Source organism: Schistocerca americana, chromosome 2 (genome assembly GCF_021461395.2).
Source record: "Schistocerca americana isolate TAMUIC-IGC-003095 chromosome 2, iqSchAmer2.1, whole genome shotgun sequence".
Taxonomy (NCBI): Eukaryota; Metazoa; Arthropoda; class Insecta; order Orthoptera; family Acrididae; genus Schistocerca; species Schistocerca americana.
In genome coordinates, this window is record NC_060120.1 from 656,091,106 (window position 1) to 656,110,376 (window position 19,271).

Below are 19,271 nucleotides of genomic sequence, written 5' to 3' on the forward strand. Positions count from 1 at the left end.
AGAGGATTCTTTGATGACACTGATCATTATTTAATCTGCAGTGAAATTGGGATTGTGAGGCCGAAAGTGCAGGAGGTCAGGTCCATATGTAAGAGGATAAGAGTGGAGAAACTTCAGGATAAGGAAATCAGGCACAAGTACATAACAGCGATCTCAGAAAGGTACCAGATAGTTGAATGTAGTCAATTACAGTCATTGGAAAAGGAATAGACAAGGTACAGGGACACAGTACTAGAAGTGGCTAAAGAATGTCTTGGAACAGTAGTGTGTAAAAGTAGGATGAAGCAAACAGCTTCGTAGAACGACACAGTCAAGGCAGCCTGTAAAAGGAAAAAGAAGGCGTATCAAAAATGGCTACATACTAGAACTCAGGTAGACAGAGAAAGTTATGTTGAAGAAAGAAACAAAGCCAAACAGATAATTGCAGCATCCAAGAAGAAATCTTGGGAAGACTTTGGAAACAGGTTGGAGACTATGGGTCAAGCTGCTGGAAAACCATTCTGCAGTGTAATTATCAGTCTTCGAAAGGGAGGTAAGAAGGAAATGACAAGTATTTTGGACAGGTCAGGAAAACTGCCGGTGAATCCTGTGGATTCCTTGGGCAAATGGAGGGAATATTTTGAAGAGTTGCTCAATGTAGGTGAAAATACGATCAGTAATGTTTCAGATTTCGAGGTAGAATGGGATAGGAATGATGATGGAAATAGAATCACATTTGAGGAAGTGGAGAAAATGGTCAATAGATTGCAGTGCAATAAAGCAGCTGGGGTGGATGAAATTAAGTCGGAACTCATCAAAAACAGTGGAAGGTCAGGTCTTAAATGACTACACAGGATAATTGAAATGGCGTGGGAGTGGGGATAGGGTCCATCAGACTGGACAAAAGCAGTAATCACACCAATCTTTAAACATGGAAACAGAAAAGATTGTAACAACTACAGAGGTATCTCTTTAATCAGCGTTGTGGGTAAAATCTTCTCAGGTATTGTTGAAAGTGAGAGTATTAGTTGAGCCCCAATTGGATGAAAATCAGTGTGGATTTAGGCCTCTTAGAGGTTGTCAGGACCAGATCTTTAGATTACGGCAAATAATGGAGAAGTGTTATGAGTGGAACAGGGAATTGTATCTATGCTTTATAGATCTAGAAAAGGCATATGACCGGGTTCCTGGGAGGAAGTTATTGTCTGTTCTACGAGATTATGGAATAGGAGGCAAACATTTGCAAGCAATTAAAGGTCTTTACATGGATAGTCAGGCAGCAGTTAGAGTTGACGGTAAATTGAGTTCATGGTTCAGAGTAGTTTCAGGGTAAGACAAGGCAACCTGTCTCCACTGTTGTTCATATTATTTATGAATCATATGTTGAAAACAAAAGACTGACTGGGTGAGATTAAGATATGTTAACACGAAATAAGCAGTCTCTCATATGCGGATGCAGGTGCTGGACTCGTATGACGAGGCCAAATGCAACTTTCTTTCTCCTCGCAGCCACCACACACATTTACATCCATTGCGGTTCTAAGCGCAGAACTGGGACTTGCATGAAAAGACTGTGTCCTGAGTTAAGTAAAGCCGCAACAACGGCCGTCGTGCTGACAGTTCGTGGTGCTCCAGACACCGTCGCACTGTCCGTGTGAATACTTGTCTTGCTGCAAGCAAATCCATTTTTTTAACTGAAGTACGTGACGTGGAGTACGTTCCTGCCCGGTCAAGTGTACAATATGTCATCTCAGGTGCTAGTTGCGTGTGACCTTTGATGTCCTGCGTAGTGGTGGGTATGGCTCTCCTGAACCAAAATCTTCAAATGTGTGTGAAATCGTATGGGACTTAACTGCTAAGGTCATCAGTCCCTAAGCTTAAACACTACTTAACCTAAATTATCCTAAGAACAAACACACACACCCATTCCCGAGGGCGGACTCCAACCTCCGCCGGGACCAGCCACACAATCCATGACTACAGCTCCTTAGACCGCTCGGCTAATCCCGTGCGCTCCTCTGAACCCATCGATTCCATATACACATGACAGTTGTGGTATCTCGATCAACATGATCAGTGATACAGTGGTTTCATAAACGACAGACTCGAGAATTCTCGATTTGCCACTGTTGAACTCTGACACATGATGGTAGATGCTTCTGCTTACTACCCGACCACGATATTACTGAACTTGGGCTCTTGTGGCCTATATCCGAAACTCGCTGTGTTTACTGTAAACAAGTACAGGGGTGGCAGAGGAAAACACATCATACTGTGAATGATTTCGAGACAGTTGTGCGTATGCTATCAAGTCGTTCAGAACGTCCTCGTAAAATATCACGAAAATCTGACTAAAGTGCGCTCACTCCCAGATGCAATAATAAAACAAACATTTAAATGTCATTTATGAATGAGAAACACACTGCGTATTCTTTCCTTATGTACGGAATGTATACATCGTCCCTCTTACCTGCTATAAGCAGTTTCGTTGAAACTCTAATGAATTACGTATCTCAGCAACTATCACACTTTATGTTGCAATTTTATTGCCCAGCAGTGTAATACCCGCCTAAGTCAATGCTGGGGTAGTTCCCTAATATCTAACCCAGAAAAGGTGCATGAAAAAATTCGAAACGCGAAAATACTAAGCACTGAGCACTTTTAAGCTTTTACAGACGATGTCCCCATTTTAGATGAAGGTGATGTTGAGGGATCTTCTAGTACATGGCACCTGAGAAAAAACTGCCAGGTTCAACATGAACGCAGAGTTATTAGCACAGCATCTCACGAACAAAACAGCACAGCGATAGGAAGGAAAATATGTAGGCTCCAACATGGTATCTGAAATATTTTTCATGTTGAGAAAATTCGACGAGGACTGAATTTACATTCAGAAGCACCCTTAGATGCATTAATAGACTGAACACTATACTCTGTTCAAAATTACTGTATGATTAGCAATTACGAAGGAAGCAGTGAGATGAGCCTCATGCAGGAGGCACAGCACGTATCCAACCAATCTCATGAGACACGTAGCCGCAGCAACCATCAGCTGTTGCCAAACTTTCAGTCATACCACCACAACACGTCTGTCAACACATGGCTTCAGTTTCTGGCTCATCAGAAATCGTAATAACAGGTTAAGTGTAAACCGTAAGATTTGTTTAAGTTACTGACACGAAACGGGCAACCACTTAAATCTTGAAGCACGACTGGAACCTTAGGAGTCACATGTGACTGACATTACGAGAGCTGAAAAAAACAGTAAATTCCGATCGGTCGCGAAGCTGAAACCACAGTGAAAATCATAAATGTTTTATCTTAGCTACAGCTTACATTTACTCCTCCACCTAGGTGCCGCTCAGACTTATGCATGTGTCGTAGCCTTCTGCCTGCTTTCCAATACCTTCGTCATAGAAGGCACCCAACTGTGCTTCCCGCCAATTCTCTACGCCGGTCCGCAGTTCGTTGTCTGTGCCGAAATACTGTCTTCATAGCTAGCATTTTATGTGAGCTGAGTTGAAAATTAGAGCCACATGATCAAACACTTCCCGTTGAAAACACTGCAAGAGCGTCTTCATTGCCCCAGCAGTTTGCGGCCGAGAATTATCATGGAGAGGGAAATACATGACGGTTACGTTATGTGGTGTTACATGAAATCAGTCGAAATCTCTTGCCAGACATCCATTCTTGGCGAGAGACACTATTTTCGAGGCATCTTTTGTATGCTCGCTGTGCGCTCACATGTGCAAAGTGCAACGTGACGCGATCTACAGGGATTCTAGAGACACTGCCCAACACATCTTTGCACATTTTCGTCGGATTTTCATTGTGGACCCATTTCGCATCCAATCGGAACTTACGTTTTGGGCACACATTGTATCATGCCTGATAAATTCCTGAGTTTGGATCAGATAAAAATATGGTGTATTTTTAAGATTTCATACCCATAATATATTCGCTTATTTTCAGTAACAAGAAAGTTTCCTGCTTATAGGAAATCTGTTGGTCGTCAGTAAAACGATTTCATAAACTTTCCGTACATCATATTAAAAGTTTGAAGTCACAAATAAAATTGAAAACACTACATAATAAAGTTACTGGGAATGTTGGACAAAATTACTATTAATTCCGCCTGAACATCCACGGCAGCAGAACAGCGTCTTACTGGTGTAGCTCTTTAAAGGCGGCAGACTGCACGCTATAACCATCAACTTAAACACTAGTTAGACAGGGAGGCACTGCAACAGAAATTTGGCGACGCAGTAAGAAATAGCTGATAATATTTATTAAAAGTACACTACTGGCCATTAAAATTGCTACACCAAGAAGAAATTCAGATGATAAACGGGTATTCATTGGACAAATATACTAGAACTGACTAGTGATTACATTTTCACGCAGTTTGGGTGCATAGGTCCTGAGAAGTCAGTACCCAGAACAACCACCTATGGCCGTAATAACGGCTTTGATACGCCTGGACTTTGAGTCATACAGAGCTTGGATGGCATGTACAGGTACAGCTGCCCAGCATCAACACGACACCACAGTTCATCAGGACTAGTGACTGGCGCATTGTGACGAGCCAGTTGCTCGGCCACCATTGACCAGACGTTTTCAGTTGGTGAGAGATCTGGAGAATGTGCTGGCCAGGGCAGCAGTCGAACATTTTTTGTATCCAGAAAGGCCCGTACAGGACCTGCAACAAGCCTTCGTGCACTATCCTGCTGAAATGCAGGGTTTCGCAGGGATCGAATGAAGGGTAGAGCCACTGGTCGTAGCACATCTGAAATGTAACGCCCACTGTTCAGAGTGCCGTCAATGCGAACAAGATGTGACCGAGAAGTGTAACCAATGGCACCCCATACCATCACGCCGGGTGATACGCCAGTATGGCGATGACGAATACACGCTTGCAATGTGCGTTCACCGCGATGTCGCCAAACACGGATGCGACCATCATGATGCTGTAAACATAACCTGGATTCATCCGAAAAAATTACGTTTTGCCATTCGTGCAAGCAGGTTCGTCGTTGAGTACACCATCGCAGGCGCTCCTGTCTGTAATTCAGCGTCAAGGGTAACCGCAGTCATAGTCTCCGAGCTGATAGTCCATGCTGCTGCAAACGTCGTCGAACTGTTCGTGCAGATTGTTGTCTTGCAAACGTCCTCGTCTGTTGACTCAGGAATCGAGACGTGGCTGCACGATCCGTTACCGCCATGCGGATAAGATGCCTGTCATCTCAACTGCTAGTGATACGAGGCCGTTGGGATCCAGCACAGCGTTCCGTATTACCCTCCTGAACCCACCGATTCCTTATTCTGCTAACAGTCATTGGATCTCGACCAACGCGAGCAGCAATGTCGCGATACGATAAACCGCAATCGCGATAGGCTACAATACGACCTTTATCAAAGTCGGAAACGTGATGGTACGCATTTCTCCTCCTTACACGAGGCATCACAACAACGTTTCACCAGGCAACGCCGGTCAACTGCTGTTTGTGTATGAGAAATGGGTTGGAAACTCTCCTCATGTCAGCACGTTGTAGGTGTCGCCACCGGCACCAACCTTGTGTTAATGCTCTGAAAAGCTAATCATTTGCATATCACACCATCTTCTTTCTGTCGGTTAAAATTCGCGTCTGTAGCACGTCGTCTTCGTGGTGTAGCAATTTTAATGGCCAGTAGTGTATGTTATAAAATGGTACTTAACTTTGATACAGTTCGACGCACAGAACTTGATGTCCTAAACGTAAAACAATGGCGTCTGATGCCTTTGCTACCTATTCGCAATCTATGTTGTCATTACTTCTCAATGTAATTTATTAGAGACTCTACTATTTCTCCATAAACATCGACTGCTAAGTCGGAATATTGTCTTCTCAACAAACCTCGTATAACTGTACTATGTGGAGTAACTGCTGGAGCTGAGTAGAGCTCCAGACACTGAGCCAAAGTACTTGTCTACAGGAACAGATTGTTGAGTGTCTATGGCGCGTCGTCTTTTGAACCTGTCAACCGGAGGATTTCTATCTCTGGCAGTAAAAGGTGTAAGCCCCAATGTAGTCCGAGGTTGACAACGCTTCCTTTGGCGGCAGGCAACACTATCAGGGGATGAGTACGATGCGCAGATGGACGTAGCGAGGAAGCAGAAAGTGGTCCGTGTGTGTGAGCGCCATGTGGAGGCTGGCACGCCGAACTGCGAGGCACCATGCGGCCTTTCGTAGTATTTGTACCCTTGAGCCTGGTACAGAACGACAGCTCTTCCAGACCAAATTTGTAGCAGTTCCATCCATCTTTGTAATTGAATAGTTTGCTCTGACTGAATAAAACGCAAGATTGTACATGGTTTCCATGCGGGTTGTGGCAACTCTGCTCCGAATTCTACGTGCTGTCGTCAAAGTGTCAACCCCAAAGTGATTCTGAAAGGATACAGATTATGCAAATTTTTGTATCAACAGGAAAAAGTTTGAGTCTGAAAAGAAACCCGAGGTATTGTGGAGGACCCACGATGTTATATTCAGACGCTCGTTTGCTGTTCTCATTCATTCCTGAATGACTCAAGTTTTCCAGAAAGTATGTCAGAGAAACTTCCTGGCAGATTAAAACTGTGTGCCCGACCGAGACTCGAACTCGGGACCTTTGCCTTTCGCGGGCAAGTGCTCTACCATCTGAACTACCGAAGCACGACTCACGCCCGGACCTCACAGCTCTACTTCTGCCAGTATCTCGTCTCCTACCTTCCAAACTTTACAGAAGCTCTCCTGCGAACCCTGCAGAACTAGCACTCCTGAAAGAAAGGATATTGCGGAGACATGGCTTAGCCGCAGCCTGGGGGATGTTTCCAGAATGAGATTTTCACTCTGCAGCGGAGTGTGCGCTGATATGAAACTTCCTGGCAGATTAAAACTGTGTGCCCGACCGAGACTCGAACTCGGGACCTTTGCCTTTCGCGAGCAAGTGCTCTACCATCTGAGCTACCGAAGCACGACTCACGCCTGGACCTCACAGCTGTAGTTCTGCCAGTATCTCGTCTCCTACCTTCCAAACTTTACAGAAGCTCTCCTGCGAACCCTGCAGAACTAGCACTCTTGAAAGAAAGGATATTGCTGAGACATGGCTTAGCCACAGCCTGGGGGATGTTTCCAGAATGAGATTTTCACTCTGCAGCGGAGGTGCGCTGATATGAAACTTCCTGGCAGATTAAAACTGTGTGCCCGACCGAGACTCGAACTCGGGACCTTTGCCTTTCGCGGGCAAGTGCTGTCGTCAAAGTGTCAATCGTAAAGTAATTCTGAAAAGGATACAGATTATGCAGATTTTTGTATGGTAGATCACTTGCCCGCAAAAGGCAAAGGTCCCGAGTTCGAGTCTCGGTCGGGCACACAGTTTTAATCTGCCAGGAAGTTTCATATCAGCGCACACTCCGCTGTAGAGTGAAAATCTCATTCTGGAAACATCCCCCAGGCTGTGGCTGAGCCATGTCTCCGCAATATTCTTTCTTTCAGGAGTGCTAGTTCTGCAGGGTTCGCAGGAGAGCTTCTGTAAAGTTTGGAAGGTAGGAGACGAGATACTGGCAGAAGTAGAGCTGTGAGGACCGGGCGTGAGTCGTGCTTCGGTAGCTCAGTTGGTAGATCACTTGCCCGCGAAAGGCAAAGGTCCCGAGTTCGAGTCTCGGTCGGGCACACAGTTTTAATCTGCCAGGAAGTTTCATATCAGCGCACACTCCGCTGCAGAGTGAAAATCTCATTCTGGAAGTATGTCTTAGATTTTGTCGTATGGTAAATGTGCCAACAGAACTCGAACGACAGCCTGTACCAGCGGATGTGGACCATCATGAAGCAAGCACGTCCGAACGTGTTCACCAATGGCAACGACGAGGGCGTGGAGCGCGTCAGGAAGGAGAAGGGCAAGTACGCCTTCTTCATGGAGTCCACCAGCATCGAGTACATCACGGCGCTCGACTGCAATCTGCGCAAAGTCGGCGGACTGCTCGACTCCAAAGGCTACGGCATAGCGCTGCCCAGAGGTGAGACAGCCCACTGAACTCCACAGCTGCTGCTAGCGATCTACAGGGTGTCCGAAAAGTCTTTCCTTAATTACATAAATTGATAACTCTGGCTAGAAGTAAGATACAAATATGAAATTGGTGTCTAATTGTTTAAAAACTATCAGAGTTTTTTTCACACATCAGTAAACTTCCACATGAGCACCCTTGGTAGCACGTAGCACATCTAACCGATATTCAATTTCCGTCCACACACTAGCCAACATTACTGGAGGGATCGATTCAACGACTGTGGTTATCCGTTGCCGCAGGGTTTCAAGATCTGGTACACGTGTTCGGTAGACCTCGTCCTTGACATAGCCCCATAAAAAGAAGTCTAATGGGGTTATGAGAGGAAAGCGTGAAGGCCAAACCGTTGGCCCATCACGACCAATCCATCGCCCAGGAAAGGTCATATCGAGATAGGCTCGGTCGTCCAAACCCCAATGAGGCGGAGCACCGTCTTACTGAAACAAGACATCGGGGTGATACTGAAGCAACTGAGGAACAGCAAACAGTTGCAACATGTCCAGATACACTGCAGATGTGATGGTAGCCTCAGCGAAGAAGAATGGCCCGATAATTCGATCGTGCAATAGCGCGCACCAAACATTCACCTTTGGACTGCCTCTGGTGCACTCCATGACCTCGCCAGGGAGATGTGAAGCCCAAATGCGCACATTGTGGCGATTCACTACTCCACTGACAAAAAAGGTCGCTTCGTCGGAAAATGCAATTCGTCTGAGATAACCATCATCGTCCTCAATACGTGATAGCATTTCGATCGCAAAGTCATATCGACGTGTACTGTCATTGGGCAACAAAGCCTGAACGATTTGCACTTTGTATGCACGAAACAATAAACGTTTATGTAAAATGTCATGGAGAGAGCTTTTTGGCATCTGTGATTCACGTGAGGCCCTGCGCACAGATTTCTTCGGACTTCGCAGAAAACACTGCCTTACAGCTTCCACCCTGTCTGCTGAGGTTCTTGGGCGGCCAGACCTCGGAAGGTCAGCAACCGATCCTGTATTCTTGAACCTCTCATACCAGGCTTTAATGCTCTTTACATCAGGTGGATTCCTTCCAAATGTTGTCTGGAAGTGTCTCTGCACTGTGGTTGGTGATCGTGTCTCATGGTACCACAGGACACACTCTGCCTTCTCCTGATTGGTTGACGTGGCTTTTTGGCCACTGCACCTCATCCACTACTTACGTACTGCGAACCTAAAACAGAAAAAAAACTTTGATAGTTGTAAACAATTAGACACAAGTTTCATATTTGTGTCTTACTTCTAGCCTGAGCTATCAATTTATGTAATCAGGGAAGGCTTTTCGGACACCCTGTATTATCATATGTGAAGTAGAAGGAGCATTTTGCTTAAAGTAATTTATTACACAGAAATTCAAACTTCGATATCAAAACCCAAAAACTTTGTTTTACCTTTCACAGAATAACAAATGCTCTGTACTTAATATTACAATTTCTAATAACATCATGCAACAAGAAATAACAGTTTAACAGCCTGATGGTGATCCCCATGAAACCAAACAGCAACAACAAATTTTACACACTGACTATAGCTTTGGAAAGGAGAAGGTGTCAAAACTCAAATGACTTTCAAAGACTTCAGATAACAACTATAAAATGACGCATTCACTTGATATAAAAGTTAAACATTGAGTTGAGCAATGTCATCAGTTATTTGCTATATTAGGATGTCCTTTTCCTCTCCATTTTCTGCGATCCATTGCTTCCTTCTTATGGCTGCTGTATGTTGTACCGTCCATCACGTCATCCAGTATCTGGAATCTCTTTCTTCCTCGCTTCCTTTTCCCTTCTACATAACCTTCTAAAACTGTTTTTATCAGTCCGTCATTCTTTCTTAATATATATCCAATCCAATTTCTTTTTGTTTTCTGTATTACATCTAGTAACTGTCTTTTCTCTCCCACTCTTCTCAGTAACTCTTCATTTTTTACTCTGTCTATCCAACTTATTCTTTCCATCTTCCGCCATGTCCAGATCTCAAAAGCCTCCAGCCTATCTCTGTCTTTTTTTCCTCATAGCCCATGTTTCAGCGCCATATAGAAGAACACTCCATACAAGACATTTTATGAGCCTCTTTCTGAGTTCTCTGTCCAGACCGCTGCAGAATATTCTCCTTTTCTTATAAAACGCCTCTTCTGCCATTGCTATCCTTGTTTTAATTTCTGTGGTGCACTTCCAGTCGCTGTCTATCCTGCTTCCAAGATACTTAAAATTTTGCACCTGTTCAGTGTTTCTTCATTCAGCATAATTTTTGTTTCCTTATTTCCTCCTAGTGCCAATACTTTTGTTTTATTTGTGTTAATTTTCATTCCATATTTTTTTCCGTTAGTTGCAATGGTGTCCACCAAATCCTGTAATTCTTTTTCCCCTGTGGCTAGAAGGACCATGTCATCAGCAAATCTCAAATACCCTACTCTTCTTCCTCCGATTTCTAATCCTTTGTCATCTAATGGGCATTGGTCAATCATATTTTCCAAGTAGAGGTTGAAAAGAGTAGGTGATAAACAGCATCCTTGTCTTACTCCTTTTCCTAGTCTGATCCAGTTTGTACTTTCTCCTGTCACTTTAACTGAAACTTTTTGATTAAGATATATGAGTTTATAAGTCTTCTGGTTTTCCAGTCCATTCTCTTTTCCCTCATTATAGTCGCCAGCTTGTCCCAAACCACATTGACAAATGCCTTTTCTAGATCGATGAAGCACATATATAAGTCTCTTCCTATTTCAATAAACCTTTCTCCCAAGATTCATAGGAGCCCTATTGCATCTCTGGTGCCCGTATTCCGTCTAAAGTAAAACTGCTCCTCGCCAAGATTCTCCTCCATTACTTTTTCAAGTCTTTTATTAATTATTCTTAGCATCATTTTGGCTGCATGTGAAATGAGGCTGATTGTCCTGTGCTTGCTGCATTTCTTGGTTCCTTGTTTTTACGGTAATGGAATCATTGCTGTTGTCAGAAAGTCCTCAGGCCATTCACCACTGTCATATATTTTATTACATAACCTCAGTATTTCTCTTATTCCATCGTGGTTCAAGCATTTTAGTATTTCTCCCGGTATTGTATCTGTACCTACCGCTTTGCCATTTTTCATTGCAGCTATGGCAGACTTTACTTCTTCCATTACGATGGTCGGTTCTTTCTCGTCATCATTTACACTGTTGTGTGATTCAAGTTCCAGAGTTTCTGGTTTGCTATTTGTGTCATATAGCTCTTTTATATATTCTTCCCATCTCTGGAGGACATCGTCACGATCTTTGTACACTACCTCTTCGTCTTTACTCAAAATTTCCATAGTAGCACTTCCTGCTCTGTTGTGTTCCCATGTCATAGTCTTTACTCTGTTGTATAGTAAGTCGTATCTTCCCTTCCTGTCCAGTTCTTCAATTTCATCACATTCCTCTTTTAGCCATTTTTTCCTAGCCTGCTCTGTTTCTCTTCGTGGTTCATTATTTAGCCTTCGGTATATCTTTCTTGCATCTTCAGTGTTCTTGTTTTTCAATTTTCTTCTCTCCTCCAATGTCACTGTGCTTATTAAATTTTGACTTAACCAGTTACAACATTTCCACCTGGTTAAGCTAATATGACCTTTCAGCTATAATGTAAATTATTAAACCTTGTAAATGGCGCTACGCCAAAGTTAAATTCAGTGAACAGATTTAAAGAAAACAGTAATTACATAACTTCAGTTAGTGAACAACTCTTGTAATTTAAAGACCGTGTACACAAATACGAAATAACGTTTATCACAGGCACACAGTCTTTCCAAACTAGTATCTATCTATAGGAGCCGATTTACTGCATTACAAGACTCTCAGTTCAACCAGACTGTTAAAAAGACAGTAATGACAGCTTGGAAGCAAATAGAAAATTTCCATAACTAACAGTCCCCACAGTACACAGAACTTGAACAGCTAAGTAATAACTGCAACGGAATAACTTACAATAGGATTTATATTTCCAAATAATAACACACAGGTAAAGCCCCACTGTCAAATGGCTGTTCCGTGAGTTTTTCTAAAACATCAGTCACCAATGTGGCCTTTACAGTAAATTAAGCAGTGCAAAACATTTGGATAGAAACACCAGAAACATAAATTTGCTGCCACAAGTAACTCACATATGTAAATCCTTATGCAGGGTGTCCAGAAAACGACTCCCTGATTTCAAAATTAAATATCCCGAAAACAAAGTTCGGTAGAGGAAAGCAGTAAACGGTATGTTTATTGTGAAAGCTGTAAGAAGTTTATACAGCAGTTTGAAATAATAGTTAAAAAAGCTGCTAACAGATGGCGCTGTAATCGCCATACGTAATGCCTAGTATAAATAGTGATCGGAGGCCCAGAGCGATCAGTTTCACTACTGAAACGTGAAAGGAGGTTAGCGTACCGAAGGAAGAGATTAAAACCATGTACTCCATTGAACAACGCGTTTTTCTGGTGCTAGAGTACCACAGGTTAGAAGAGAGTCCTACGGCAACAAGGCGAAGTTTTAAAGCACGATTTAATGTTCCAATCAAAAACCATTCGTACGCTCTTAGCAAAATTTCAACGAACAGGCAGCGTAACTGATGATCTAGTGGGGCATGTTGGCCACAAGCAAACCGCAGTTACGCCTGAAAATATCGCCACGGTTTCTGGAATTATTCAGCGAAATCCAATCTCATCCGTCCGTAGAATTGCATCTGAGACTGGTTTGAAGCGTTCCAGCACGCATAAAACACTGAGAAAGAGCCTACACATGTTTCCATTCAAAATTCAAACGCACCAGGCCATACCCGTACGAGCTGTGCAACAAAGGGTTGCCTTTGCTAATCAGGTGCTCATAATGATTGATAGTGAAGGATTTGATGTTGGCTGCATCTGGTTTACAGGTGAAGCACACTTACACCTGAATGGATACGTGAATAAGCAGAACTGGCGATTTTGGGGTTCCGAAAAGCCATATTGATGTGAAGCGAAATCCCTGTATTCTCCTAAAGTTACAGTGTGGGCTGCAGTATGCAGCAGTGGCATTATTGGCCCTTTTTTCATTCGAGAAACTGTCACTGGTGCACGTTACGTTGCAATTTTGGAACAATTTGTCGCCACACAGCAAGCGTTAGAGGATCGACCAGGTACTGAATGGTTTATGCAAGATGGTGCCCGACCACATCGGACCGAACAAGTGTTTCGCTTTCTTGAGGAATACTTCGGAAATCGAGTCATTGCTTTGGAATATCCCAAATTTACTGGTGCAGGCATGGATTGGCCTCCATATTTGCCGGATTTGACTCCCTGTGACTTTTTTTTGTGGGGCACAGTGAAAGACATGGTCTACCCGAAGCATCCCGCCACGCTGGACGAGCTTGAATCGGCGATCTCTGTGGCATGTGAATCCATTTCGGTTTTGACACTACGGAATGTGATGGAGAATTTCATTCTTCGTTTGCGCCACCTCTTTAGTGCCAATGGGGAACATTTTGAAAACATTGTGATGTGATTGTTTGCAAAGATTATTTTCATACGATTATTTCACTTATGTATGCTGATATGAGCTGTACAGCGTACAGCGCCGTTTTTGTAGCTATTATTTCGAACTGCTGTATAAACTTCTTACAGCTTTCACAATAAACATACCGTTTACTTCATTCCTCTATCGATATTTGTTTTCGAGATATTTAATTTTGAAATCAGGGAGCCCTTTTCTGGACACCCTGTAGAAGGCACTTACACACTAAACAGGGACGGAATTACTGTTATCTGTTGCACACAATCGCTACTGATTTAAAACGCTACAAAACGGGACCAACTTGAGGTCACGATACTGTTTCAAACGTGATAAGAGAAACATTACTCGGTTTTTAGATGTAACTAGGGTGCGGGAACAGTATAATAAGCGCAATAACCTCTCCGATTTCTGGAGAGCCGGAAGAAGAAAGCCACCGCGTCATATTGTGTATTGAACTGGGAACCTAGAAACGACGGAGACGCTTCATCCCCGCCGTAGCCCACGGTAGTACATAACCACACAACAGGCTACAGCAGTCCACTCACCCCACCGCCGTCCCAGACCGAACCCAAGGTTATTGTACGGTACGGCCCCAGTGGACCCCCCGGGAACGTCTCATACCAGACGAGTGTAGCCCCAAAGTTCGCGTTGTAGAGCAATTATGGTGTACGCCTACGTGGAGACAGTGTTTGCGCAGCAATCGGCGACATTGTGTAACTGAGGCGGAGTAAGAGGAATCTGCGCACATTCGCCGAGGCAGACGGAAAACCGCCTTAAAAACCATCCACAGGCTGGAGAGCACACCGGACGTCGACAGTAATCCGCTGGGCGGATTCGTGCCGGCGACCGGTACGCCTTCCCGCTCGGGAAGCAGCGCGTGAGACCGTGCGGCTAGCCGGGCGGGCTACCGCGTCATAGCTTCGCTCTCAAGATCAATTAGAAACAACTTCGGTGGCACAGGATACCAGGGCGAAGAAGAGTTGACAAGACTCCCACAACGTCATCAACTCATTGCGTGCTGCACAAGACTGCGCTGCCCGCGATTCTAGAACATCATGCAGCACCTTGATTAATACTTTAGGATGCTGAAAGAGCTCTTACTGCCCTTAGCAGTCGCAAAGCGGTCCATGCCATTGCTCAAGTAACAGCGACATCGAACACACCACAGCCCACTGCTCCGGCCCCTGCCACCACACTCCGCGCCACTCGCAGCACCACGTGGGGAGCCGCCACACAGCCCCAGCGCTGGAATCCAAGTCTATCACACGGCAACGCGCACGCGCCCAAATAGCCTTCAATTCTCTGCACAGGAAATCCTCTGACAGGAAGTTTCGAGAGAACAATCGAACCACCCAAAACAAATAGAAGACGCAACAACACCAGCGCAAAAACGATTTATTACAAGTTATCCGTGGATGGTTCATGAAGAATACTCAGTATTGTAGAACACTCAGTATAATGTCGTTTATTGAAACTGAACTACACTTTTTGAACAATCACAAAAAAAAGTAACTAGTAGACGACCATTCATCATCAAGAGCGTCGGTGAGGTCCGTCGGAGCTGGTCCTAGCTCGGCGAGGAACTGGCTGTACTGCTGCTGCGCTGGCCTTATAAAGCCGGCGGAGGCCGGCGGAGTACTCCAACTTTCCCTGCATCTGTGAGCCGACCTCTGCAGGTTCGCATTAGTCTCTAGCAAGTTCTGTTTGTTTCGAAGAATTGTTTTCCTCTTGGTTGCGCCTGCAAGTGCTTGTGTATGTTCTATGGTACACAGGGGTGTCTTGAGTGTAATCTTCCTGGCAGGGGCCGTTTGTGACAACGTAACAGTTCAGTATGGAAGGCTCAACAGGGTGGAAAAAGACATCCTAATAATTAATCAGAGCGGGGTGGGGGACATCGAATCGAGCTAAATTTTGTAACTAACGCTTGTCGGAGATGCGCCATTGAGGAGCAATGTCATAAAATGGCAGCCAATCAGTGACGAGTGTATGGGAGAGGAAGTATTTGGGTGACATTTTGTGGCTGTAGCGACTCAACGGTAGTTTTTCTTCCTGTGGTTATCTGGGAAATTTTACTCGATTCGACATGCCTTACCCTACTCTGACGTTACTTTCGGGTCGTTTTACCCCTCACTGTAAGAACAGGCAATATCGTGGTCGGCGTATCCAGGAATACATACGATCAGCAAAGGCTGTACAAATCAGCTCGTTAATCGTAGTAGCTGTAACTAATGCATATTATCATGCCATGAAGACTCTAAACCTACTTGATAAGTTAGATAAACAAGACAAAGTCAGCACTATGTCATTTTAGTTATTCAAAAGACGCATACACCCAAAATTTTCAAGAAATAATGTCCTTTCCTTCCTAATTTGAATCCCACAATTTCTTTTAATCACTCCTAAAGAGCCGTTTTGTATACGAGGATACATTCGGAATCTATCTGTTTCCATGGTAAAATGATAGATAACTGTTTTGTGTAATTAACTCCAAAAGCTTTCTTTGTAATCTCAATAAATTCGAACGTCAATCAGTGCTGTAGTTCCCGTCTGTGGCCATCTTAATGCGGTGAACTGAATGAGCACTACATACAATTCAAATTCCGCACATTGAAAATTTATTTCTTCGCCACGCGTGGGGCAGGTGGAGTAGATTAGTTCTTCCTTACCCTTCTGTGCACAAACTATGAAAACTGTAACAAAGGATTTAGTATTTGAGGAGAATATTACCGAAGTAACTAAAAATAGAGTACTATGATTCGTCGTATCTGGTCGGGTTATTTATTTATTGCATTAGTAATATCACTTAACATTAACTAAAACAATACTAAACCAGATTAAAACTGTGTGCCCGACCGAGACTCGAACTCGGGACCTTTGCCTTTCGCGGGCAAGAGCACTTGCCCGCGAAAGGCAAAGGTCCCGAGTTCGAGTCTCGGTCGGGCACACAGTTTTAATCTGCCAGGAAGTTTCATATCAGCGCACACTCCGCTGCAGAGTGAAAATCTCATTCTGAATACTAAACCAGGTTATAAAAATCAAAACACCCACAATAATGATCTTCGAGTCAGCAGGACCCGTAAAATCACTTGACGAACTGAACAACACAAAGGTACGACAGTCAGCTGGTTATTATCTCTGTGGGCAGAGATATTAAAGTATCATAGCTAAAGAGTGCCCTGCTCTACATCAGCGGCACACAGACGTCCCGACACGACGCCAGTACTGTTTCATGACTGTAGGAAGTGGATAGGACTTTTTAGTACCGTCAGGCAGTAAACGCTTAATAACTTGCTTCATCTGACGATCGATAATCTTGTGCTCTTTTTCCATTCTCTCCATGTAATTTGCTACGTCCTTCATTATATATCAAAATGTTAAGCTCTTAATAAGGTTCAGTTTCACAATTACTCACCCAGAACAGATATGAAAGATCTGTAAAAGACGATAGTCTCTTCCACAACACCCCCTTGCCCCTCTCATCTTTCTCGAAAATCCTCGTTTACTCTTATTTACTTATAGGACTACTGGTGAACTGTACGTATCTGTTAGATGAATATTTATTTAATCACATTTTAGGCAAACATTTGTCATAGGTACATATCTAATGGGAGAGACGATAAAGGGATGCAAGGTCACCGTCAGAAATATTTGAAACAGCTCCAGAGCACTGTTAAAAGCGGTTAAGAGGAAGGAACAAATCACAAAAACAATACATTTACTCCACTGCAAGCGCTTACACCCTGATCAGCCAGCACATAATGACCAGTTACCTAACAGTCGGTATGTCCACCTTCGGCACGGATAACAGTGGCGACGCTTCGTCGCATGGAAGCAATGAGGTAGATCGCTGGAGGGAGTTGGCACCACATCTGCACGCGCAAGTCACCTCATTATCGTAAATTCCTTGGAGGGGAGGGGTGATGACCTCCAACGCCACGTTCAGTCATATCCCAGATGTGATCGATAGGGTTCAGATCTGGCGATCACATTCCTGACCTTGTGACAAGGCGCACTAACTTGTTGAAAAGCGCCACTGCCGTCGGTAAACACGATCGTCCTGAAGGGGTGTACGTGGCCTGCAATCAGTGTACGGTACTAAATGGTTCAGATGGCTCTGAGCACTATGGGACTTAACTTCTGAGGTCATCAGTCCCCTAGAACTAGGAACTACTTAAACCTAACTAACCTAAGAACATCACACACATCCACGCTTGAGGGATGTAGTGCCTAGAACCTCTCGGCCACTTCGGCCGACAGTGTACGGTACTCCTTGGCCATCATGGTGCCTTGCACGAGCCCCAGTGGGACAGCTGATGCGCACATGAATGTTCCCCAGAGCATAACGAAGCAGCCGCCAGCTTGTCTCCGTCCCGCAGTACATGAGCTGTTCACAGGAACATGGCGGTTCTTGCCCTCTCATCGGATTGACGAAGAAGATATCGTGATTCATCAGACCACACAACGCTCTGTCACTGCACCAACGTCCAGTGCCGATGTTCATGTGCCCATTTCAATCGTTGTTGTCGATGTTGTGGTGTTAACTTGGCACATGTATGGGTCATTGGCTGCGGAGACCCATCGTTAGGAGTGTTCGTTGCACTGTGTGTTCAGACACACTTGTACTCTGCCCATCATTACAGTTTAATGTCACAGTGTGCCTCCTGTCCTGTTTTACCAGTCTTCCCAGCCTACGACGATCAACATCCTACGACGTTCGACATTTGTAAAGAGGAGTGGCCGCCCAATCCCCATTACGTCTGGATGTCCACTTGGTTTCGACAGTTGTTGAAGACACTCACCACAGTGCTCCTCGAACACCCGACAAGTCGTGCAATTTCCGAAACGCTCGTGCCGAATCTCCAAGCCACGACAAACTGCCCTCAGTCAAAATCAGATAGATCGTGAGTCTTTCCAATACTAAACACAGATATTGATACTGATACTCCATGCAGTGTGAGTTTGTCTGACTAGCAGTCATTCCCCGTCAGGTGACGCTTCTATCGCCTGGACTGCTTTATATCGATGGTAGGTAGGTGGTCATAATGTTGCTGATCAGTGTAAGCGAGTCTTAGAAACTCTTTGCACTCAATGGAAGACTGTGCCGTGTTAATGGTAGCATAAGAGGGTTAGCAATACTTTCAATTACCTCCTGAAAAAAAAAATTCAGCAGTAGCCTGTAAACGGTCGTTTGCTGCTGTGTTTTAGTGCAAAAGTTACTAGTGCTGGTGGAACAAACATGTGTATGTACAGACTGTGCTGTTTTACCATGTATGCACATGTGTGCTCGCACTACTTAGCAGCGTTACGAATATATATAACAGCAAATGACAACGACTTATAAATGTGTCAGCTTGTATAAAGTTGACATGGATTAAAGCCAGAACATCTGCACTTGATAATGGCCTAAGGCCGAAATTGCAATAGTGGAAATAAAAAGTTTAACAGTCACTGGTGAACATGATGTCCTTCAAAAATGTGCAAATATGGTGCTGTATAGCGTCCCCTCGATTCTCCATTGCTCATATTGAATAAATTATGTAAGCGACGGGTAACACAAAATCAATATTACGCATTTCTCATTTGTTTGACCTTTTCTGCCCACGCCACATTCCTAATCCATTACATACGGAGACATTTCTATACGTCTTTCTCACATTTACAACACCATATGGTGGCCAAAATTGGACTTAATTTTTTCCAGCG

At 44.1% G+C, this 19,271-nt stretch overlaps 1 protein-coding gene across 1 annotated transcript in view; it reads left to right on the forward strand.

The window, feature by feature from the left end:
• LOC124594290 (glutamate receptor ionotropic, kainate 2-like) overlaps window positions 1-19,271 on the forward strand; it is a 285,982-nt gene that overhangs the window by 246,332 nt on the left and 20,379 nt on the right. Inside the window, exon 15 of the mRNA XM_047132653.1 lies at window positions 7,780-8,011. Coding sequence (XP_046988609.1) covers window positions 7,780-8,011 — 232 coding nt within the window. The remainder of the gene's footprint in view (window positions 1-7,779; window positions 8,012-19,271) is intronic.